Genomic DNA, 26,265 nt, shown 5'->3' on the forward strand with positions numbered 1-26,265 from the left:
ATCCGCAAATGGAATGCCTGTGTCTGGATCCGGCTCTTTGGGAAGGTCAACCTCCCATCCTGGTTTGGTGAAATTACTTATTGGTTGACTTATTGCCCCTGTTTAAAAACCAAAACAAACAAGCTAAATAGCTGTGTGTGTTTGTGGTGTGTTTGGTTTGTTTACCTAGCCACAGGAGGGGGAAAAAAAGACTTTCAGAGCTGATCCTGGGGAAAGCTGTAACAGCACCATGAGGACTTTGCAGAGAGATGTTACAAATGGATCCCTTTATTGTTGGGCAGATGTTCTGCTGCACTTAACTGTCTTTCTTCAGGTGAATGGCTTAATTACCAGGATGAGGGGTTTTTTACTCTCCCATTCATAAATGCATAGATGGTAAAATGAGTACAGTGCTAAGGGGGTACACTAACCTTTATCAGTTAGAAATTTTTTAATCATAGCTACTTGAGCATCTTGTAGAGCTAACAAGCTTTTCCACAATTCCTAAGAAGAGAGGGGCCCTCTTGTGGGGAATACCAAACAGGAAAATCTTCTAAGGCACCTCATCGTATGGCTGTCCACCTGTGAACACAGTTGGGCCTCTTCTGTGAGACTTTCCTATGTGTGCTCTGGGCTGCCTTGGCCCAGGTAACAATTTGCTTGGGCCTGGGAGACCAGAGCGAGCAATATGCTTGGTTTGTTGCAAAAAAAAAAAAAAAAAAAAAAAAAGTGTAATGATTTTGCATACTCTTCTAGTTAGTGTTCTCTTCTAAGCTAGATTAATATTATTCTGTTCTTTTTTGGAGCAAAGTAAGTCTGCACTTTAATGATGTCAGTGTCAGGTACCTTGTTAAAGCCAAATGCTGAGGTGTTCTCTCTGTAACAGCTGTTGAGACTTTTCATAGACTCATAGAATAGTTTAGGTTGGAAGGGACCTTAAAGATCATCTAGTTCCAAATCCCCCCCTGCCATGGGCAGGGACACCTCCCACTATAGACCAGGTTGCTCAAAGTCCCATCCAACCTGGTCTTGAAAACTTCCAAGGATCGCTTGTTTATGTCCTGGTATTTTCACCATCTGAGAATAAATCAAGTTTTAGCTTATTGTGTGGGGTTTTCTTGTTATTTGTTTTGGGGTGGGTTTTTTGTGTTTGTTTTGGGTTTTTTTCAACAAATAGATAAATTATAGGGGAAAACAGAAAGGTACAGAATGCATAGAGTAGGTGGGAGGCTAGAGAAGATGGAGAAGATTTATTTATGCGGTATTTTGACACATGGGTGTTATCTCTGCCCGGCACAGAGGGTTCCCGCTCCCTCCCAGGGCAGCTGCTGGCCCCAGCGGGCACAGGCTGACTGTGTTCCTGTGTTGGCGTGGGAACGACCTGCTGCTGGGCGGAGGGGATGGGGGACACGGCCTAGCTCCCCGCTCTGCGGATGCTTTATGGCCCGAGAGCCATCCACGCCTTGGCAAGTGTGCTTTGCTCCATCTTGTAACACACCATGGTTATGAGAGAGCAAGGTGTCATAAAGGTAACAGCAATTTGAAGGAAAAATATTATATTGCTGTGACAGTATATGCTTACAAACACTGAAAGTGTTGAAGACGATGTTGGAGAGTACTCTGACTTCTATCCATAATTATTTAAACGTTAGCCATATTGTGAATATTTCCTATCTTTTAATACATAAATCCAGTTGAAGATCTGTGATTCTTTTATTGCCGTCGCTCTCTGATTAAAACCTATTCAAGTGTTTACATTCTGTACCAGATCTTACCATTACTTAATTGGTTCTTCATTAATAATTTCTTGAGTCAGTACTTTAGCTCTGAATGCATAGAGACTCTGATTTATCAGTAGCTTGTAGAATGAAAATGATACAACTAAATTAAATTTAACAGTGTGGGTTGAGAGAGTTAAAATCCTTATAGAAGCCTTCCCTCAGCTTTAGAAAGCTGCTGAAATACTGTCTGTTGGTGTCTTTCATTGGTCGAGTGTTGTTTGTGCAAGGACTACACGCTGTGGAAAAGTTTGAACAAGCCTTTTTATATGCATATTGTGTAACGTGAGTCAGTCTGTCTTTCTCCACCCACCTACTCCGGGCACTGCTAGTGTAAAAAAGGGGTGGGGAGGGAGGAGAGAAAAAAAACCACCACCAACAACACAAAACTAACAAAAAAATACCCTCACAAAAAATAAAATAACCCAAACAAACAAAAAACCCCGAACCAAACACTGCCACCAAAAACCTCTGGAGTTCATGGAAAAATCAGGCCTCTTAAATGGTGCTGGAGCACTTGGCTTATGTGCTACTTCCCCTACAGGAGGAGTGCTTCTACAAATTTAGCTAAAATAGTATGCATTGTCATTTTACTTGGGCTTCATTTTGAAAATGGGTGTTCTTTTGTATGCGCTATTTCAAACTGTAAACACTGTAAATTTACAGTAATCTGAGATGGCTAGTGTTTATTTGTATGATGGCTGGTTTATTACTGTCACAGATAAACAAGTTTAATACTTTAGAGCTGAAAATTATTTGTTGTATTAAATGTAATTAAGTATGATCAGTGCAATAATTGCCTCAATTATGTAAATACTATAATCTTGCAACAACATATTTTCTTTTCCATTTGAAAAAATGTGTGTTAGTCTTAGACCCACAATACAAGCCACAGTGTGCTGCTCATGCTGTTGTGGCAACTCTCTTTGCACACCCACCTTTCCTCCAGGAAGGAGGTCCTCTGTATGTGACTTCTGCTTAACAAATGCAGTCGCCTGCTAGGAACTGTGGCAGAAAAGGCTACATGCACGCTGTATATGTTTAAGGAGAAAAAGACTATGAGAAGCTGGTGCGTTTGTTAAGCCATTTCAGATTTAATTCTGCAGTTGTTCCTGAGTATTGATTCTGGAGTCATGCCATATTTGCTTTCATGAAAATCAATCTTTGTTTTCATTAAAATAAATAGAAGATATATTTATACGCTTTGTGACTTTGGAGACAAATCTTGAAAATATGTATCCTAAGAAATCTCTCGAAGTTCAAGGAAAATGACCCAAAGTTGTCTGTTAAGGTGACGTATGGGGGATAAACTGCCTTGCTATTCAAATGAATAGAATTAGCAACTCTGACTCCTGTTGATTTTGAGATTCTTCCGAGATGGAAGTGATGGAATGATTTATGCTCCAGACTGATAGTCACTGTAAGACTAGATTATGGAGGGGAGAAATAAAGTACTGATGTTTCCAAATATTTCTCATGTCTGTGTCTGATGCTCTAATGTGTTCTCCCTTAAAATTAATGGAATCCAAAAGTCCAGACTTCTTGGTCACCTTCTAAGAAACGTGTTGGGAAGTAAGATGTCAGGATAGCGCTGGTAATTAACACAGCGTGAAGTCGTTCACAGAATTCCATCCATCAGATACTGCCAGTAATACAACACTGGATAAAATTTTAATTTGGTCTTGGCATATTGCCTTTTCTTTCAAGTATGTTCACAAGTCCATGAAAAAGCTTAATGCGCTTTCTTTGAAGTATGTTCAAATTTCTACCAAAAAGATTAGTAAGTACATAAGTGCTCTTAGTTTTGAGTGCTTTACAAGCGCTTGGTTCTCTTGACATGTAATACAAACTAGGTATTTAAAAAATAAGCTCTTTTTACAGACAGAAGCAGTGGCAACACTGCCCAGGCTGTCAGTTAGTACAGTAATTAGCATTGAGGACTTCTGTCTTCTACAGAAATCCTATTTCCTACTGCCCTGTGAAGTCCACACTCCTCACTGCCTTTACTTATTCAACTGAGCGTTGGCTGAAGTTACGTGGTATGTTCTACTATAGGGTGTCATCCAATATCATTCTGTTGTATATATATAAAAAGTGTTGGCTAAGAATGATCTCATGTTTTTATTCATCACGGTATGCATTGTGCAATTTTTATAATTAGTCATACTGTGCAAATCCATTTAAAAATGTAACAAGACTTGTTAATTTACATGTTGTATTTGATTGTTTTATTAGTATGTATGCGTTCAGAGTGTTTGTGGATGATGAGACTCTTGCCTCCATGTTCACGTGTCTTTTGCTTTGATGAGTGAGTTTGAGTCAGAACAGGGCAGGGCTCCCAGCCTTCTCCTCAATTTTCCTATGCATGGGCATGCGTGCAGGTTCAGTTTTAATTGACAGAAGGGAAAATGGTTAACGCTTACCTTCTGTCTAGTCACTTCTGTGGAGCTCTTAACATCCCTTGGTCCAGTGTGTGGCACTGTGCATGTCAGAGAGACAGTTGAAACTGGGAAGAGGTCACCTCCAGGAGAAACCGCCTGTGCCTGGGCACGTGTGCGGAGGCACGTTTCCTGGTGGAGCTGTCTCCTGCTCCAGGGTCTTGTAGGCAGCACGGCTGCTGGCATAGCTGCCTGCCTGTGATTCACCAGAACTGTGGTGGGTAGGGACGAGGTGGGGACTGGAGAAGCAAGTCTCCCACGTCATGTGAGAGGATTGCCATGGCTGCTCTTAGCACCTACAATTCTGTGGCTGAAGAATACGTTGTCTCACTGTTTTGATCAACATAGTATCTAGAACGTGCACAGTCTTTGCAGCACATATGATGGGACCATAAAAAAATGGGTAAGCTAAAGGAGTCAAAGCAGTCAGGATAATTGATAGGAAAATAAACACTTGGTGTCTGCTTTTCATTTCCAGAACTAGCTTTTTTAAAATTCATTATCTCTTGGGCAGATACGGATAATAATTCTGAATTCAATGTATTGGAAAGGGAGATACTGAGATACAAAACCAGAATAAAGATATTTGTTCAAACTCCAGGAGAGAAAGGTGAAAAGAGCTGAACCTGCCTTTCTAAGTTTGCTTTCTGAAGAAACTTAATAATCCACTGCTGCTCCTCTCTGTTTTCCCAGCACATATTTAAGTGTATGTTTGTTTAGAAAGGCTGAACAGTTCTGCTCTTTCTTGAGTCGAAGCACCTAATTGAATGGACGAATGAAGAATAACTTCATGAAACTACTATGGGTTTATGGTCTTGACTTTTAGAAGTGAGTCGACTCATTGCTTATTTAAAGCTATTCAGAGTGCATCTATACTCTTGACAGCAGGATTCTCATTAGTCAGAAAGATGAAGGTTTTCCTTCTTATTCTCTAGCATTTTATATTCAATCGTACTGATTAAGGCAAGGGGCCTTTTGGCCTTCCAAGAAGCTGGAAAGAAGAAATCAATGATTATATCAGATGTTTATACACTAAACACTGAAGTTGTTTAACAAAAATAATGTACTGCTGTAAAAATCATATGCCAGTCCTTTATTATCATGCATATAAAAGTGGGGCCTTAGAGATATCTTCGAAGAGAGACTTAGAAACCTCTGTAAAGATGAGGTTATTCTCAGTCCTTTTTTGACAATAAGTGGTAGAAGAAAGAGAGAATACAAGAGCAGCAGTGGAAAAAAATTAGGTGTGCATGATGTTTTGGACAGTGGTTGGCTTAATGGAAGGATGCATTTTTTCTGATATAGTGGCTATTTTTTCTACTTCCAACTTAAATTTCTTCCTTTTTTTTTTTTTTTTTTTTTTAAACCACGGGGGGAGGGGGAGAATCCTGTTTGTCTTTTTAAGGCTAGTTTGCTCTGTCCTAGATTTACATGTTGTTGAAAAGGTTTCCAGTCCTTTGATGCTGAGTAAATAGCTGTTTTCTCACATGAGGGGGGGAAAAAAAAGAAGTCTCTTCTTTCTTGGTTCTTTTGGCCTGATTAAAACGTAGTGAAGCAGAAAGTAAATGTGAAGAGATGAGTCTCTTGAAAGAAACTGGGGAGATACTGAGTTTGGAGTTTAGTTAGTGTCCGTATATTCCAACAGTGTCCTACGAGGAGCAGGGACTTGGACTTGATGATCCTTATGGGTCCCTTCCAACTCGAGATGTTCTATGATCTAGCGCTGTCTATATTATGTATTTTTAAATGAGTTGTCAAAAAAGCTTTTGACAAAGGTGATTAATGTTGAAAATGTCCATAAAAAACATGATTATGTGTTTTGATGGGTAGGTACATTGAAGTTTTTTGGTGTACTGTTTTTTCAGAACAGGATGGAAGCTTTTAACTGTGCCTTGATTTTCCTGATCCTTCTTCCCAAGAAAGGAATGTTTGGAACCCAGTTGCCAGTGGAATCTTGTTGTTTCATGATGGGACAACGTCTATAAACACAAAATGCCATATCCTTTCTTGATGCTACTATGTAAGATAAATACCTACCTTGTCCAGAATCTCTCAGTACTAAGATCAGAAATAACAATGAAATATCGGCAATCTGGAAAGGAACATATGTTAAAATAATATATTGACTTAATCTAATTCTTGATATAAAATGCACTTAAGTTGAGGGGAAGCTTTCATTTTATGTTAAAAGGCCTTGAATCAGCATCCAAGAGCAGAAATAGAACAGTATTTATTCTCTTGTACAAATACTGTGACCCAGACCTGTCTCAAGTTTGCTGGGTTTTTTTTGGGTAGGTTTTTTTTTGCACCCTACAAAAAAATGATTTTCAGCTGTTAGCAGTTTTGGATAAAACTGAAGAACAGGATAAGAAAAGGATTATGGATAATGCTTTAAAAGCACTAAAGCACATGTGTGACTCTGTTCAGCTTGCGGTTTTCACAGTCCAAAATTTTCTTCTCTTTATTGTTTCAATAGTTGAGTAGTTGCTGAGTAGCTCTTGTAACAGTAAGGTCATACAAAGTATTTTAAAAGAGAAATTTTAGAAGTGTTCTTCCAGCAGAAGAATTCTTCTGAAGGTTTTAGTCCATCTTATAACCTCTAGCCTCATTTTCTCCAGTTATAACTTACCTCAGGCTTTGGAGAGCTTAAATATCTGAAAGAAGAGCAGTGGTGAGCAGGTTGCCCTGGGTTCTGAAACTGGCTTGATGTGTCGTGGCTTGAACTTTTCTTTAATCCCTCTGGCTGGCAGTGGGGAAGAAGAGGAGGTTGAAGGCTGGAGATTAACTAGTCGTCTCTTCAATAGGTGGTCATATCTGGGTTTCACAATAATGGCTGACAGTAGATTTTTGTGTGTGTTGAGACTGAGAGCTTATTAGACCTGGAAGTGTTGAGGGATTGGGTTTTTTTTCTGCTTTTTGGTGTTGTTTGGGGTGGGGGAAAGGTTCCCCCATCAGACCCTGACTTCTTGGTTGCTTGCTCTTTGGGTTTGGTGTTGTTTTAAAACAGTATTTTAACTGCTCTTATGCTAAGAAAATAGCAGGAGAAAGACATGAAATTCCTATAAAATGTAGTGTGATGGACAAAGAATGGGTGTCTTGCGGAGTGGGAAGAAAAATCTGTATATTATGATTCAGCAATGTCTTACTAGTGCTTCTGTTTGCAGGGCTTTTCACAGGCAATTTGTCTATAAATTTCTTTTGCCCCTTTTGCAATAGTATACAATCCTGCATCCATAGAATCATAGAATTGTCTAGGTTGGAAGAGACCCTTGGGATCATCGAGTCCGACCATCTACCCTACTCTACAAAGTTCTCCCCTACACCATATCCCCCAACACCACATCTAAATGTCTCTTAAACACATCCAGGAATGGTGACTCAACCACCTCCCTGGGCAGTCTGTTCCAATGCCCGACCACTCTTTCTGTGAAAAATTCTTTTCTAATATTCAGTCTAAATCTACCCTGTTGGAGCTTGAAGCCATTCCTTCTTGTTCTGTCATTAATTACCTGTGAGAAGAGACCAGCACCAACCTCTCTACAGTGTCCTTTCAAATAGTTGTAGAGAGTGATGAGGTCTCCTCTCAGTCTTCTCCTCCTCAAACTAAACAGTCCCAGCTCCTTCAATCGCTCTTCATATGATTTGTTTGCTAGGCCCTTCACCAGTTTTGTTGCCCTCCTCTGCACTCGCTCCAGCACCTCGATATCTCTCTTGTATTGAGGTGCCCAAAACTGGACGCAGTACTCGAGATGTGGCCTCACCAGTGCTGAGTACAGGGGCACAATCACCTCCCTACTTCTGCTGGCCACGCTATTTCTAATACAAGCCAGGATGCCGTTGGCTTTCTTGGCCACCTGGGCACACTGCTGGCTCATATTCAGCCGCTTGTCAATTAGAACCCCCAGGTCTCTTTCTGCCAGGCAGCTTTCCAGCCCCGCTTCCCCAAGCCTGGAGCGCTGCATGGGGTTTTTGTGGCCCAAGTGCAGAACCTGGCACTTGCCCTTGTTGAAACTCATGCCATTGATGTTGGCCCAATGGTCCAATCTATTCAAGTCCCTCTGTAGAGCTTCCCTATCCTCCTGGGAATCAACACTCCTGCTTAACTTGGTGTCATCTGTGAACTTGCTGATGATACACCCTATGTCCTTATCGAGATCGTCAATAAAGACCTTAAACAGAAATGACCCCAACACTGAGCCCTGAGGCACACCACTTGTGACCGGCCGCCAGCTGGATTTAAATCCATTGTGCACCACTCTTTGGGACCTTCCAGTCAGCCAGTGCTTGATCCAGCAGATCGTATGCTCATCCAGGCCATGCGGAGCCAGTTTTTCCACAAGAAAAAAGTTGTCTTGATTTTCTGTAATGTAGCCTTACATGCGCAGTGATACAAGATGGCTTCCAGTTAGTGTTTGGTTGGTTGGTTGTTTTTTTAAAAAACATACAGACTCCTAGTTATCACAGCTTGCCAGCTCTTGTGAAAGATACAGTTTGTCTTGTCTTCACAAGGTTTTTCCTTTCTGTTAGTTAGCTAACTTGTGTTGAGTAGTGCCTTTTGTCATCCCTCCCCCTTTTAAAAAGCAGAAAGTTTCACTTCGGTAAGTTCAGACTGGCAGAGTGCTTCACAAGGCAGTGGCTGCAGAACATGAATTTATCATGTGCAAGTCGTTATACTCGGAATCACAGTAACGCGCTTCATGTAATGTTTGGATAGTTCACAGGGACTGAAAAGATCCTGTGAATGAAAGAAGATAGCAAATCTAGAGTTCAGCCATTGAAAATTATCAGATTACCCATTGTAGGCTGCATGTAGATATCGTGGTAACTGGCTTCAACTTGCTTTTCATTTCATAGGTAGAGATATCAAGCCTTAATACCTGTTGTTAAAGCAGAAACATCAATTAGCACATTGTTACAAATATTTACATTTCCCAGATCACAATACGATTATCCTAATACTCTGTATTCAAACTGCTGTTTAAGACAGTTGTGTATCTGATAATGTGTCGTGCAGATAATTATACCTATTGAATCCAGTGGGTGAAAGTGGGTGTGTTTAAGTGTAGTGGTTTAACTGATAATGAGTTTGAAAGTGTTGTAAAAAGGAAAAACCAAAAATTATCCATTGCCCTCAAGACACACTGTTGCCCTTGTTCTGTCTCTTGAGAATCTCACCCCACCAGTGATTGCTCAACGGTGATTGTATTGGTACACAGTGTGACTAATGGTTGGGGGAGGGGGGAAAATCACTAATGGTGGCTGTGTAAGCAAATGGTTATCTTTTTTTGTTTGGTTTTTTTTTTTTTTTTTCCCTTTTTAAAGAGTTTAACAGCCCTGCTACTAAAATTATTCACCACTTTGTTCCCTCAAGGGAATGTTGCTTTCATCCCAGTTTTCATATAGAAGCACCCACAGAGCTGAGACAAGTCTGAAATAAGCAAAGCTTTCCTGCCAGGGATACCTCAGGAATTTATTTTTCTGCCCTAAACCAAGGAATGAATGGAGGGGATTTGTTAGTACAGTCTGGATTTATGCAGCACTGGTACCTCTTTATGCATGTTTAAAAGTGTTATTAGGAAGTTTTCTTGGGTGGTTTTTTTTGTTGTTCTTTTTTTTTTTTTTTTTTTTTTAACAAAACCCCAAGAACCTAAAGTTATGTGATATCTTCTGCTGTAATACTTGTATTTGTAATAGGTTGCAGGTGGCTAGGGTGCCATTTTATCGGGCATTTGGAAACATGTTGGGGATTGGCATAGTTAATCACAAGGGCCTTGAAATAAAACCGTGCTGCATAAGCTGAATGCGCTGTTGATTCTTTTCCTCTGTCAGAATTCACCTCTGCATTAGTAAATCTGCAGAAAGAAATGTACCAATGCTTCAGTTGCCTGTGTCATAGCCCAAATCTATCTTCACCAGCCCCTGAAGCATCAAATTTAGTCATGACTACATTTTGTACTCTGAGCAAGTCACCCTTAGGGGTGCAGGGGATACTCCAAGGACCAAGGAAGGCGTTCACAGTCTTGTAGCTGTTCTCCATGACTCATCAAATAATCGGGAAATGGAGATACTGAGACAGTTATCATACCTGTAAGCTCGAAGAGCCCTTTGGAAGCCCCTCCAGACAGACGTATTCTTCTTTGTTAGATACTTCTTATATGTCTTAAAATGCCTAGTTCAGTAATTAAAGGTAATCCATTGATCAGGAATCCTTTCTTAGTGACTTAAAACAGTGAAAGGGGGTGGAACAATACTCAACTAAGCTGCTGTCTAAGTGTTGCTTTCTGTTACTTTTGTTCTTCTGGCAACAGTCTTGGGCATGTTTGAAAAGTATTCATGGTACTAACTACCATCCTTTATTTGTGGCTATGCAGGTACTGTTATGTAGTATTTGTGGATGGGATTTGAGGCTGTTTCTCTTACAGGACAAAGTAGTAGCCTGTATAAACCCCAGAAGGCAAATTTCTGAGTTAAAGATCAGCTTGTGTTAGAGCTTTTTTTATTTTTTTTCTTACTCTTTTTTTTTTTTGTCCACGCCCTTTAGTACAAAGTGTCTTTAACTGTAGATAAATGTCATTGTGTATAGCTTCCGTGTACGCCCAGAGAGTCCAAGGTGTAGCCAAGCAGCAGGACAGAGCCAGGAGGAAATACCTACTGGAGGTGGGCTGTGGGCTTGGGTCTGAACTGGTGCTCTCCTGCAGAATACTTCTAATTTGAATGGGTGTTTTGTGCCCATGCTGGAGAACAAGGAAGAATGGTCCACCTGAGCCTTCAGGTGGTGCTGTGTTCTTCTCCATCCACCGTGTTACTGGCTGATGAGCCTGAGGTGTGTAAGAACAGAGTTGTCCTGCCAGCTGAGCACCATCCAGGACTCGTGTAAAGAGCATCCTAGGCCACTGTGATACATATCATGTTGACTGTCATAAACTCTGACCTCTCTTCTTCAGTATTGTTAGTCATGTCATTGAGGTGATCATATACATCTGTAAAATCTTGCATTTTCAATATGAGCCACCTGCAGACTTGTCAACTAATGTATGTGCCATCTTGTGGCAGATGATTGTGTTACATCGAGTTTCTCCTTTTTAAAAAAACAAAACAAAACACACAAAACCCCAAACCTGAAGTGGGGAAGATTCTGTCATTTTAACATTTTGAAATGGTAAGCGCACATTGAATTAGAGAGGTGGAAGTGGATGAAGATTACGGTCTCACAGGTAAAACATCCAGCATGTTGCATAGTGGCATTTGGAGCTGTGAAGGATGTAATACGCAGATTGCAAAACTTGAAAGTGCTCTGTTGTAAATGGCTAAAGAAAATCCAGAATGCCAGCATATGAAGGAAATCCAACTAATTAAAACCACCCAGGCTGTTTGCATTTTGTTCATTTTGCAAAGTGAATGTTAATGGTTGGTGCTGTAAAACTAATGGTGCGGTACAGAATATTCCCTCCAAAAGTCCTTTCATTGTCCTATGTTGTCTGTACAAGCTAGAAATAGTGATTTTTGAGTTTTCACACATGGAAAAGAATGTTCCAACACCTGCCTGTAATTGTGGGTGTATGCATTCCTAATGCAAAAGGTATGCACTACATAGGAAGGTGATTAAGTTAAGGGGTGGGGGCACCCAACACATACATATATGGAAGAAGACTCATCCTCGTTGTTTTAGTTTAGATGAGGCTAAAATTTCTAAACATGAATAAACAGAGCAGCTGGCAAAACGCAGGTTGGCGCCTGGAGCCTTCCAGGCTTCTTTTCCCTCAGTGCTCATCTGCTTGTGCAAGCGCAGCTCCATCCTCCCGCCGCCCTGCCAGGAGGAAGGAGCAGCCCCCGCTTGCCGAGGTGCTTCCAGCTCTCCGCACCCGTGCGGGAGACAGCGTTCCTGAGGCCGGCTCGCTGCAGCTGAGGAGACAACGCTTATAGACCCCCTCCTTTGATTAGGATGTGTCCGTGTTGTCAGGGCAACTGTTAACAGCGGCGTATCATATTTTCTCCTCTTGCGTGGCGTGCTGAATATTTCAGCGTGCCGTAGCTGGAAGAGGGTTGCAGGGAAAAAGGTGCTGCAGCGAGGAACCCGGAGCTTTGGGCTGGGATCTGATTGACCAGGTTAAGACGGCAAAGAGCAGCATCCAAACCAATGTGCCTTTAATTTGGGCTTTTCTTGAAGGTGGGGAAAGACTGCAAGCCTTTCACTGCCGACTGGATGTTGGTATTTGTCAGCTGTTTGCATACTGCTTATCCATAGGGGATCTATTACAAGTGCTCAAATGAACAGGCAGTGTCGCAGCTAGCGGCTAAGCAGGGGCTGCAGTTCCTTACTTTTTTTTTTTTAATAAGCAAGAGGCAACAGCAGCATGCCTGGTTCAACTACTGCCCTCCGACAAGACAGATTGAAGAAAAGTCCCAGGCCAAATCCTCTGGGTTTATTCACCATTAATGAAGAGGATGAGCAGCAAAAAAATGGGAATTCCAAAAGACTGAAAGGTATGTTGCGGTTCTGCAGCACAATCAGGGCTACGTGTGGAATACGCTGCACAGCAGGCACAATGTTTTATTAGCTCTTCTGTGTGCTATAGAGAGCCTGTAAGTGACTGGTGCAGTTTGGCGGTGCATGTTGGCACCCACAAATGCACTGTGCGTGATAGGTGTCTGTATTTAAATCCCCTGGATTGTTATGCAATCGTCTGCTTTGGATATGAAGAAAAAAATACTTTTTAGTTATTAACCCTATTTTTCCCGGTAGGGATAAGGGTCCTGCATAAGAAATATCAGTGAATTTTTGAGTGTTTTCTTTGATTTCTATGCACAGTCTGGATAAATACCTATTTTTTAAAAAAGTGATTGTAGGCTTGGAGAATACAAAATGCAATACCAGCCTGTTATAGAAGACAGCTTTGTGAAAGACAATGTAAAATTAGCTATACTTCCATTCGTGTGCATGAGGGGCAGCATGCCTTTGGCAGAGTATAGAAAAATACATGTGCAAATATGTTGACTTTGATAAGTCGGGGCCGGGGGGGGGGGGAGGAACAAACCCAAACCCCAGCAAATTGTAACTGTTAAAGAAAAATATTTATGGTGTTTAAGGTAGATGAATGGTGGTGGTGGAGGGATGGCTGATGGCCATTGATTTATAACAGGGGTCTTTCAAGCCGGTGTAGCCAGTGTCTATCTTATCATGTAATTAATGTTTTCCACATGGATCCTAATGTTAAAATTCTGTTGGTCTGGCAGGGATCATGCACCTTACAATTTTGACTGGAATTTTAAGTTTGATCATTAGAATTTTTATTCTTTTTTTTTTCATCAATTGATTCCATTTATCTGCGTACTCCATTCTGTGGTCTTATTCGGGGGTGGGGGGAATTGTACCAGATTTCTTGTTTACAAAACAAATGTTAGTTTGTAGCCTCAAGACAATGTTTCAAATTTCAGATGTTACCATTCTACTGTGTAACAGGAGAGGCTAGCAAGCATTTAAATAGCAAATTTATAGTATGTATATTTATTAGAGCTGAATCATTTACTGCTATCTGGTTATTTTTGTTTTCTTGAAGGAAACGGGTAGCTTGGTAGCTGTTACAAACAAATTCAGAACTCAAGGTTTTTTGAGCTTGCAGCTTGTACTTTTTTTCTCGGAATAGTAAAGAACCTAACAGATCTAAGCATCGTGATAAGATATATATTGCAGTTAATGTGCCTAATGTGTTAGGGTCTTGTGTACATAGTTACCTGCTCTTCTGTATATTTGAAACTGCCCATATAAAATGGAGATACAAACTCTAGTGTGAGGTTATTGAGTTTTTAATGTTTTAAGAAGCATATTACTTTCCTTTATCACCTGCTGGATGACTTCCAGAGTCAACAGTCCACAAAGCTAAGAAGTGATAATTTTTCCTGGTTTTGTTCAATAGCACTGATAGTTTCCCAGGGTAAAAGTTCCTGTTGACTTAGGTAGTGTTTTCTACTTGCAGCAGTTATACTGATCTTTTGCCTCTTTTGTTATAACTGAGATTCCGGTTCTGATTATTCCTTTTTTCTCTTGTTGCTGTGAAATGTAAGTAGACAAATGTGCACAGGAGCACAATCAGCAAACCAACAAGTGCATGTGGTTTTAATAAGATAAAAATTTGGTCGCTTAGCTTGAATGTTCCTAGTGAGAAATAGTATAGGGGACTGTACAAAATATTTTGGAAGTATACTTGATTGTTTTTCTTTTACTAAATACTTAAAACAGCTCATACTGTCTCTAGAACACCATTTGCACACTGGTAGATGTACCTATTAACCCTTCTGTACATTTTAGTGTGTTATCAGTGGTTAGGTGGGTTAGAGCTGGAATGCCTTGTCATGGAGTATGCATGTATTAAGGATGACGTTCTCCCCTTCCCAGTACCAAGCAAGATCACTCCATTGCAGCTCTGAGCAGAAACATAAGCTGTGTGATAGACCCATGTGAGCCTTCCTTGAGTCTTTTGGAGTCTGTTGTTCTGTTGCTGCTTTACAGTGTTTGCTTCGTCTTAGTTCTTTACCTGTCCCATTTGTTTAGCAAGCACCTGCAGCTGCTGAAATGTTTCTTTTTTCTTTTTCCCCCCTCTAGCGCGTACTAAGTCAGTGTCATCTTCATGGGAGGTGGGCTGCATGTCGTCTTCACCTGAACTTTCTATAATCATGCTGGACCTGTCCTTGTACAGCAGTTCAAAACCCAAGAAGCCTTTAATGGGTCTGGTACTCCAAAGTAATAAAGCAGCTTGTTCCTTCATTAAGGATGTTTGAATATCATCACAGGCTTTAAAATAATTATAATTTTGATAGTTTAGATCTTCTCAGAATACTAAGACTTGATTAGAGTTTGTATGAGAGTTGTTTTTGTCATCTGGGAAACAAATATTTCTGTGGATCGTAAAGTGACTAACATTTGTGAGGATCTTCTGCAAATTAATTTTGATATCAGCCATTTCTTTTCTTGTCTTTGGCTGTCTGTATTGTAATTTGAGAAGTCTTGGTAGGCAATGAGTTTATTCCTCCAGCGTAAACAAATAACGAAATGAAAATGTTTGTCAAGGAGTTTATTTTTTCTTTTTCTGGACATATTAAAAGCCTGCAGTGATCTTTGTAGCCACACGCTCATGATAACTCCTTTCCTTTGATGTGAATTGTATTCCCTGTTTTTTCACTAACTTTTAACTTCTTTTCCTCATTCTGTCTGTGGGACAAGGCCTGCATTTTTGTTACACGTCTGTGTAGCACACACTATTGCAGGGTATTGAGGTCCAGTTGTGGCATAGTAGAACAGTTTGTTTTTTTTTTACTTTTATTAACATCCTCTATTCTGCTCTCCCGTTATAACATACAAGAATCTTGCTACGTAACACACTCTTCAAATACAATTTGCACGGGTTTACAGAAGCTTATTTTGCACTTGAGTTGTTTTTTGGTTTAGTCACCAATTTTCCAGCAGTTCTGCAACTACATCCACAAAGAAGCCAGGCACAGAACCACACACTTAACAGCGTCAGTGTTGTCTTAAAGCTTGTGTTGTAAAACAAATATTGTTTCTGCAACTGAAGATAGTGTGTGAATGTGGTTCTTTATGTAAATCACAAAGATATGTCCAGGTAGATCAGTGTTTTAATGAAAAGGTATCCATCCTGTGTATGTGAAATTTAGCCTTGGCCAGTCTTTGAATTCAGGCACAAGCAATTCAATTCCCTTTAGTATTTCCCTCCTGTGCCTTGTTGATTTTGTGCACCATGGATGTAATCTTAATAACTCTTACTCAATTTTATGTAGTTTTTAAGTCATGCATCCTCTCCTTTCTCCTGGGGCCTGGGGGGAAATACCTTCTCAGAAATTATCATTTGAAGAGTGTAGAAAAGTAATGCTTATATTTCTGGATTATAAATTTGAATAATGAATAACTGAAATAGCTACCTTATAAGAGTTATGGCAAATGAATGAAAAGAAGTTTCAACTAACCTAACAATGGAATCTTTCACCTGCTTGCTTAATTAAAACCTCTAATTTGCTTAGTGAGTATTGCGGCTAATACAAAGCTTAGACATATGTGTTTTAGGTCTCTAACAGTAACACTGATTCTTTGTCATCTTGAAAACAAGAAAAGGGCTTTTTCCAGTCCTTTGGTGCATGGCAGCAATGTCTGTGATTACCAGCAGATTTTGCTGCTGTTTCGTGGATGGTAATGTTTTTGTGTAATGCTTATCTCAGATGTAAGGTTTGTTCATCCAGAGAGATGAGGGAGTTTTCTTCTAACATGACTGTTCATGTGCTTAGTCTCGGTGTTCTGCATGTATTGGGGAAATAGATATACTTTGTTAAACTCTGGCTGGCTAACTTTTAATTCAGTTATTTTGTTGCTGTGTGTCTATACCCAAACACAAACTTAAGATACCTGAAAGAAAAGGTAATTTGGCATCTTCAAGGGTATTAAACTGACAGTCCTGGAAACTGAAACTGTATACCTACAAAACAGGTACTGCATGGGGTGTGGAAGTGTAATCTTATCCCACGCTGCGGAGTCTGTGCCTCAGGCAGGATCCAGAATGACAGCTTGGTCTCTGGCTTCCACCACACTTTAAACCAGCAAAACTGCCTGGGATGGTGGTTCTCCCAATATGGCCTCTTAACACTCCTCGGTAGGCTGACCTCCAGTTTGGTTTGGGCAGAACACTGAGCAGCTGCTAAAGGCTGGTGAACAGGCTCACCAAAATCAAGTATTGGAGGTTTTCATGACGGTTGGTAGCATTATCTTGCCCATCTGCATTTGAAACAAAGTTGTGGGAAAGAAAAGAGTGGGTGGAAGGAGGGAAAGGTACCAATTCTCATTACAGTGCTGGTTGTGTAAAGGGGCAGGGCTGAGAACCTGGACAATGTGGTTTGTCGTCCTGCACCTTCCACTGAGTTCTGCTAATGTTTCCCTACATTTTGTCTTTCTTTCTGCTAACCAAGGCCAGAAGAGGAGGGATCCAAAAGTATCTGTGTTTATTCTGGATGTTTATTTAAAACCAAATCTCAAAGTATCAGGGAGGTACATTCTTAAAAAAATCCCTATATTCACTACCTAATTGGCAGCCATGGAGGGTGCAGAAGGAAGTTGTGGGTTTTTTTCAGGAAGCTACTACAGTGCTGTCTCCTTTGTAGGATTTCACCATCCATAGCTGTAGGTGCTGGGTAGCATGAAACAACTTATTTGTAATAAAGACAAAGAGATCCTAACATGAAGTAATTTATTTGCAGTAAAGCAAAGAGAATGTGCTGGAAGTCTCGGGGATAGCAGCGAATATGTCTGCAGACCAGTGGAGCAAATCTGATTTGTTCAGTCCCTCTGGCTTTCAGAGTGAAAGTCCTGGGTCTGAGGACTTGGCTTGCGTTGTAACACAGTCTGTTCATCAAAGTGTGTGCTGGGATTACTGAGAGCTTATCTATGCTGGGTAAGAATCATCTTACACTTCTAGCTCAGCTCCGTGAGAAGAGGCTTCCAGTGCTGATTCTGGAGTATTGTGTTCGTATATTTTGTCAACTGGTTGGGTTTTTTTTTTTGGGGGGGGGGGGGGGGGGGGGGGAACAGCCTGTGATCTACCCATGCGCTCAGGGAGCATATTTGACATTGAGTATGTGGATGGCAAAAGTCCAAAAAGTACAATGTTGATAGTCTTTAAAGTTTAAGATATTTGTTAAAAGGAATTCAGGTTAACTTGGCATGTGAACTGAGAATAATCCTAATTAGGGAAAAGATTGAATTTTGCAAGGTAACTTTTGTAAGTGAAGAGGGTTATTTCAACCAAGATATAAATGATAACATAGTATTCATCAGAGCTGTCCGTGAGAGAACAGGGTGCAGTATTGGGTTACTGTACTTGCAGAACAGACTGCTTATTGAAGTTGCAAAAAAGACTGGAGTTCAATTTAATTGAGACAATTCTCAAGAATGCTTTATATAATAAGAAACACCACTCGTAAAAGATTGATAGCAAGCAGTGAGTTTCTTCCTTATGCACTGTTACCAAGTAGTGGCTTTAAAAACCTAGAATTGGGAATACAGTTCCAGCTATGGGGAAAATACATGTGAAAGGAATGTAGGCTTATAAGTAATTTCTTTTGGGAGAAAGAAACCTGGAAAGTGGTAGATCTGTCCAAGGATCTCGAAATTCTTTGAGATCTTGTTGCATTCTTCTTTTTTTTTTTTCCTGAAAATACGCAAATAATACTCTTTCAAGGGCTTTATGCAGTAACATGTCATTGGAATGAGATGACAGCAAGAAGAAATGGACCTCTATGTGCTATCTGTACCGTGTTACACATGCCTGGCTCGTCCCATGTTTTCATTTTGCAGGTAGAAAATGAGGCAGTAGCCAAGCACGTTTTTAAAAGAAATATGTTGCAGTTAGAACCCCTGCTATTTTTTTGATTGAGGTGTTGCCACATGTCTTGGTGCTCTTGCTGCTGTTTGCAAGCTTGCTCAGAAACTGCTGTATCCATTCACTCCTTCAGAGTTGCCTTTGTATCCAGGTATGTAGAAGTCTGGCTTTATTTTTAAGAAAAGACCTTTTGCTTGTCATATCAAACTCCAGAGAAATTAATGAGCATTGGCCTGGAGTGTTGCTTCTGGCCATGAGCAAGTGATGATGGAACTCTACTCATTACTGGGCTCAGCTGAATTGATGGGAGTACAGCATTTTTCTTCCTGCACAAACTCACCCATGTACATTCTTTGCTTGCTCAGCTACCCACAGAGTGGTTGTGTTTTTTTCCCCCCTGCTTCTTTAAATTCAGTCTGTACTTTACAACTGGAGAACTTGTTTTTCTGGTATTTGAGAATTAAGAGTTCTGAGTGCAAGCATCTCAAAAGAGCGTTGTATTATTATTAGAAGTCTCTTCAGAACTGATTTGTGTTTTTTAAGCCTCGTTAAGAAATTATTTAACCCAGTCTACCCAACCTCAGGCCACAACAGTAACATGCCAGGAGAACAAATGCCACAATGATTGATGCAATTTGCTCTATTTTAATGATCTACCTTCACTCACTGAAGGTGCATCTCAGTGTGCTGTTTTTGCAGCCAAGCACTACTTGAAACTCATGCATGTTGAGTTTCACCTGCACTGAGTTTATGCACGGTATGAGTAGATGCTAGTGTATCACAGTATCACAGTATCACAGTATGCTAGGGATTGGAAGGGACCTCAAAAGATCATCTAGTCCAATCCCCCTGTCGGAGCAGGAACACCTAGATGAGGTTGCACAGGAAGGCGTCCAGGCGAGTTTTGAATGTCTCCAGAGAAGGAGACTCCACAACCTCCCTGGGCAGCCTGTTCCAGTGCTCTGTCACCCTCACTGAGAAGTTTCTTCTCAAATTTAAGTGGAACCTCTTGTGTTCTAGCTTGAATCCATTACCCCTTGTCCTATCATTGGTTGCTACTGAGAAGAGCCTGGCTCCATCCTCATGACATTCCCCCTTTATATATTTATAAACGCTAATAAGATCACCCCTCAGTCTCCTCTTCTCCAAACTAAAGAGACCCAGCTCCCTCAGTCTTTCCTCATAAGGGAGATGCTCCACTCCCTTAATCATCTTAGTTGCCCTACGCTGGACTCTCTCCAGCAGCTCTCTGTCCTTCTTGAACTGAGGGGCCCAGAACTGGCCTAGTGTCTGTGAGTCAGATCTGTCCCATGAAGGTGAGGGAGGCTACAGGCAACGTTTAATAAGCAAATAAAAATGCCGATGAAATGTTAGAAATGAAATTAGGGAGCACTCTAAAACTTGGGCTTTCACATCTTGTTGCTTCAGGCAAAGTATTTATTTTTTTTTATTTCAGAGGAGTGGAATCATGTTTACCAAATTCTACGCAAAAGTCCCATCTCATTGATTTATAAGTTTGACTATGACAGCCATTGAATACCCAAATTGTCCCAAACCTCATCTTAGTGATCTGTATGTATAGATGTAGCATAACTGCTTAGTCAGGCTCGAGGTAGGAATGACCAGGGAGATAGCATGCAGATTGTTTAAATTTTCTTTTTAAACTAGCAGTTTCAGCTGAGAAGCACTTGAATGTTAGCGTCACTTTCTCCATTAAATGATGAACTTGCTGATACCAGCTAGAATAAACAAAGTTCCAGTAGGCGGGTCACTGCAGCTTAACCCGGATGCAGGTTTCCCCAGCAAGTAGAATTTGTGTCCTTGTAGTAGAGGAGAAGACAAGGGCTTTGGGGCAGGCTGTGCCGGTGAAAGGCTGAACTGCTATTTCAGTACTGCTACAGACCTGTACGTTTGTGCTGGGGAACTGTTGAGTTGTTTTGAACTAGAATAATACCTTCTGTAGTTTCAATGGGATGATGGTACAAGATTCAGTCTAATTGTTTGCCAGATTAAAAGTCCATTGAAGTTTTTGTTTCCTTTTATTAATGCTGGGCAAATAGATGGTTGTTTCAGATCTGTTGAAGCCTAGTTTTGCTCTTGAGCTCTGTAGAGGCAACACAGTTTTTCTCAGGGATTAGCTATGCTTCTGTAGATTTGAGTTCATGTCTAATTTATAGAGTTTATCTGTGCAGTTGTCAACAAGAGGAAACTGGGTTTGGAATCAAGAGTTTGAGCAAATCAAGCACAGGTATATGCTGAGGCTGGTGGGAAGCAAAACACGGAACGTAGGAAAGATTCCAAATAATAGAAATCTTCCAGTTGATGTCTTTCATTTATGAATAAAAACTTAGTTACCTGAAGCACTCTTCCTTTTCTGGTACTGGTGTCTGTACAGCTGGCTTCAGGGAAAGCTGGAGTTTCCTGTTAGAAGTTATAGTTGTGGATTTACAACTGGTCCTTAATCTCAGTAAGTGGTGTTCAGTAGCATGTGTTTGGAGACCAGATTTACTATCAGCTTGGAAGAGGAGGAAGAGATTCAGTTTGCTCAGGAGTTGAGTTACCCCAAAACCTCAACCAACCCAGTATAAATACTCAACATACTGGAAGACCCAGAAGGGACTCAGTGCACTTACAGACTGAATTTGTAGTTTGGTTGCTGGCGACCTGCTCTTCAGTCTTTATTTCTCTTGTTTAATACTGCTACAGTCTGAACCTCCAGTTGTGCCTACTAATTGGCCTAGTCCTTCACATGGAGGTTGATTTTTTTTCCGAAGTCCACTTTCTTCTGGGTCTTCCTCTTACATCCAAAGCAGACGTAGGAGCAACTGTCCTTCCACAATCTGGCATGCCAAGTGCAACTTCTCACAGATCTCTTCTGCAATCTGCTGCCAATTTTTTTGTATAGCATTTGAGGGTTGTGGAATGAGGCTGGTGCCACTGCACACCCCTGCAGTCAGGAAATACTCCAGCTGGTAGAGTTTTGACTTCAGAATAGCCTTGCTGCAGCCCACTGCCACCGCCACCTCCTATTGCATGGTATGCTGTGCTAGAAATGTGCTCTCTTTCCTTATCAGGAATGGGGATGCCTACTGAAGGATCTGAGGATAGTGGATGACACAGAAAACATTAAGAAGAATTTTTATTGTCTGTGTGCTGGGAGACAATGAGGAAAAGGAGTGAGGAAGTAACGCACGCTTTAAAAAAACCTAACAAACAAACAACAAACCAACATTTCTGCAAGATGCCTGAATTCTAATTTAATTGATGGGAATATGATCGTAATGCTGATGTCTTGGACAGAGACAATCTGACTAGTTGAAAGTCCAGTGAAAGGTCCTAGACGGAAAATCTCATAACATCCTAAAACATACTGTTAAGTGTGCTGAAGAGGCTTGGGTTTTCAATTTGTGAATTCCTGATCTTCTTCAGCTTCCTTTTAAACTCCCGCATAGGCAAGGTTTATTACAGAAGTGCTGACAGAACTTGATTCACTCTGTTGTATCTCAGTGTACAAAGCTATCCTGTTTCTCAATTCTGCTTCAGAAAGCTTTTTCAGAACGCTATTTTGGAAATGCAGGTTTATCCAGTTACCCGCCTTTGACGTGAGAAATCATCCTTTTACGCAGCCAATTCTAGCTTTGGTTTTTTCCTTTTTCAGAGTCAGTTTCCTCATTGCCTGTGCTGACTAATGCACCGGTGAAAATGACAATACTAAATTTTTGGCTCCTATGCTAAGACACCATAAATGAGATCAAATGTATCTGAGCTGATCTTGAATACACAGAGGTGTTATGTCAGTGGAGTTTGCACTTGTTTATACTTCTGAGTACAGCAGTGGCAGTATGGTGGAAAACGGACTGCTGAACCTTCTTGTCTGTCCTTCTTTCATTTCACTGAGGAATGTACACCCCATCTTGGAGATGTGGTCCGCACAAACTCTGGACAATGGTACTTTCACATTTTGTGTGCATTCCCTTTCACTAGAAAAACCAAAACATATTTACCTCACTCCCTTGTCCCCTGCAGCAAAGGAAGAAAAATTAGTTTGTGTTCAAACAAAAAAAATAATCCCACAAACAAAACCAACAAAACCAAAACAACCTTCTCTAGTCATCTAGCTGTGCTAAACTGTAGTTTTTAGTTGCAGTCGGAACTGCAAAATTAAGAGGGTAAAGGGGTAAAGAAAAAGCAGATGGCTACTGCCATCTGCAAACCAGAAAAGGACAGCAACAACCAGCTGCAGAGTGAGATACTGGCAATACAACCAGGCTGCAGACCAAACAGCTTGTGCTTATCTTTGTGGCTGGGTTATCAGCATTTTGGTATGTTCTTACACTTCCAATCTGTCTTTTCTGAAATATTCCATAATGTATTTATTTACTTTTGTGCCGGGATTTTTCTTCACCAAGTTATTCTGAAGTTGAATGAACACAACTGTCGACTCGTTTGTGTTCAGGGAGTGTCTGTGAGCCTCACTGTCCCTACCTGGACTGCTGGTGTAACCCACGTTTCAGATACTCAGTGTCACTGAAGATTGTATGCTGAATATCATGGCTTTTCACTGTAATATGTTTAAAATAAATCCAGTCTATAACATGCAGAGTATGGGAAAGCAGTACAGTGAAGACTGTTGCTCACGTGACAGTGATGCTTATGGATGCCTCCTTTTTCTGTTAGACTTTTGTTTAATTGCTTTCCTTATGGATTTCACTTGTTTGTGGCATCTGGGTGATGAGCAACATTCCAATGCTGAAATATTTAAGGGGACAGTATGACAGTTTGATCTTCCTCTCCTGAGAAATGAAGACAGCATCTCCATGATTACAATGTGTTGGAGTTCTGAGTAGGCTCCTGACCCCAAGGTTTTCAGAGGCGATTTATGCTCATCTTAGCTCTGCAAACAGGACCTGCTATTGCCTGGCTGTAAATGGGAATTCACTGTGTTTTGCTGCTACTGGCAGTTCTCTTGAACGCTCAGTGAAAATTTAGCTTAAGTTTTGAGAAAGTGCTGGTTTTTGGTCTTTCTCTTCATACTCTAGGCTTTGATTATGGAGTTTTCTTAAACTTATCCTAGGATTTCTTTTCAAAAAGATCTAGATAGTTGCCAGTAGCAAGCTCTTATCACTAAGCTAGTCCCAGATGGTGAGGCTGTACCTTTCTGCCATAAATCAAGGCAAGATGGTTCTGCTGACAAAATGTGGAAGTCTGCAGGCCAGTTTTTAGCGGAGCTCTTGGGCAGAGGTACTTTAAGATGTCTTTGACATTTTTTGTTTGGGTTTTGTTTTGTTTTGTTTTGTTTTTAAGTAGGGGGAACAACAATATGGCCTTGTAAACTTGACCTGGTAAGTTACCAGAAGTGTTAAGGGGGGGTGTGTTAGTGAGAGAGGTTACCCTTATCTTTTACCTTTTGCTCTTGCTTGCCCTTGTTGTGGCTCCTAGGAGTGCGGTCTGATGCATTGCAACCAGTGAGTCACATAAGCAGGCACCTGTGCTTGCAACCACGGCTTTAGCAAGAAACAAGCTAGGGAGCAGCCTCATGAGAAGGTTTACTTTTGTATTTGCGATGTTGCTAACATCTGTTTTATCAGTCCTTAAAGAGAGGCAAGGTATTTCTTATAGGGATGCAGTAGAATAGTTGAAGTGGGTTGGTAGAGTTACTGCATGCTAATAAATGGGATGTTCTGTGTGAATAAGCAGGATCCAACAGCTGTAATTCAAAGTAAGATTTTGAATTTTTTGTCTTGGTTACAAGACCTTTTGTAATGTGTGTCTGTGTGAGGGACCATTTGTGTATTTTTAAAGCTTTTGTCCTTCCCTGTTCTCAACCAGTTCTCTGCCATAGAATATCCAACCTGACCTGCTTTGGACTTAAGTAGTGTGAAAGTACGCTGAGATAGGAGGCTGGGAGCAAGCGAGAGTCACAAGTCAAGAGAAGATATAACAATATAAATGTGGAGGCATGCTCTTCACTTGAGGAAGGCTTGTTTTTTAGTTTTAAAGGGACTGTCTTCTGAGAGTGGTTATTGGAAAATCAGTTATTGATTAACAGTCCTTCCGAGACCTGTGTTGCAGACTGCCTTTTCACAAAATTCTTGTGACTTTCAGAATAACTGGTGATAAATATCATGTCTAGTAACATTTACAGGAACAATCTCTGTTTCTCCTTCTGGGGAGGGGAAACTTGTTTTTGCAGGACATCCTGACAATAGTGATTATAATGAGAGCTTTCCCGTCTGACTCAAATATTTCAGGCTGTGTAGGGATTACTGAATATTGCTTTGTGGAAAAACAGCCAGCCAGTGAGGCTCTAATTACTTGTGACTGAGCAACAGTGCACCTACTTCCCATTCTCTGCACAGCATTTTCTCCCTTTCTTTTGTCTCAACTTATTTGGTTGATTTGACCTTTTGCTTGAATATTCTTTAAGTTAAAACAGTATTAATTATATACTCCGAAAGAGCTTCATATGTAGTGTAATATATATATGTTTGTGAGATATATATATCACAAAATTCTTTTTTACAAAATGGGAACAAAATGTTTTGACTGTAAATCTTTTGAAGAGACTTTGCTTACTTGCAGATATTAAAACATCTTGTGAAATCAGTGTCTGCATATGCTTAAACTTGCACTCTCTATTGTGCTTTTGGATCTTTAAATGGGAAAATCCAAAGAGATATGGCTTTCCTGTTCTATAACACACTACAATTCTAAATGCTGAAGCCACCTTGCAAATACCTTTTTTTTTTTGTGCTGCTGTAAATTATTGCAATGCTGGGTTATGTTTTATGCTTTGCATTTTAAAGGGGGGAAAATAAAATGAGGAAAATAAGGAAGGTTGGTGTCCTGCATGCCTTCAAGATTAATTGGGACTTTCCACTGAAAGCGAAGCTAATTTGTGTTGGATACAACTCACTGCTGAGTAAGGGTAGCATTGAGGCTTATGTTAATTGGCATTGGAGACTTTTCTGCTGTTTCGCCAGTGCTGTACTCTGTGACCTGGTTGGGAAGGGCTATCCTGCGTTGTAACTGGTCAGAGCTGGTCAGCCACTGATGCTTGCAGAGTAGGGCTGTTTTAATGGGCCACTTGCATAGCATGTTGGTTGTGGTCCACTGAGCTCTGCCTTTCATGTGCCGGTAGAGCCAAAAGCTGTGTGTGCTGAGGTGCTGGTGGCCAAGCAGATGGCAATGGAGATTGCCTGCCAGGGTGATGTGCAGAGCAGGTCTGTTGTCACTGCATTGGATTGCCTGTTCATGGACTTGGTGAGATGTCACTACATCAGTTGTTACAGTCTTACAGTTTGAATTTCTTTTGGTAAATGTTGTAGATACAGTGCTGCTCAGTCAGCCTAGGAAATCACAAATAACAGATCACAAATTTTAAAGTATTTCCATTCCCTGTCCCACCAGGTAAGGCATTATAACACATTGTACTGTGGTTTGTGATTTTAGTGAAGTATGGAGCTTAAACTTCTTTCATCAGTGGTGTTTGTGTAAGTCTTCCCACTGTCTGTGGGTACCTTTTGCGGGATGTCTTAATGTCAGCTGATCCCCAAAGCTTTCTACAAGCAAGGATTGCTATTGCAGCAGTGTTCCTAATCCCAGCCTCTGTGGCAAAGTAGAAAGCAGTGCTGTGGTGAAGTGCTTAGGGTGAAAGTTGACTTTTTTTACATGAAGAGAAGACTTTCTCCC

At 40.7% G+C, this 26,265-nt stretch overlaps 1 protein-coding gene across 1 annotated transcript in view; it reads left to right on the top strand.

Moving 5' to 3' along the window:
* Positions 1-12,549: 12,549 nt before the first annotated feature.
* Positions 12,550-26,265, top strand: part of MAP7 (microtubule associated protein 7) — a gene marked incomplete at its 5' end in the record, with an annotated part of 108,590 nt that continues 94,874 nt past the window's right edge. Inside the window, one exon of the mRNA XM_082481073.1 lies at positions 12,550-12,679. Coding sequence (XP_082337199.1) covers positions 12,550-12,679 — 130 coding nt within the window. The remainder of the gene's footprint in view (positions 12,680-26,265) is intronic.

Source organism: Vanellus vanellus (genome assembly GCF_965231255.1).
Source record: "Vanellus vanellus genome assembly, chromosome: 3".
NCBI lineage: Eukaryota > Metazoa > Chordata > Aves > Charadriiformes > Charadriidae > Vanellus > Vanellus vanellus.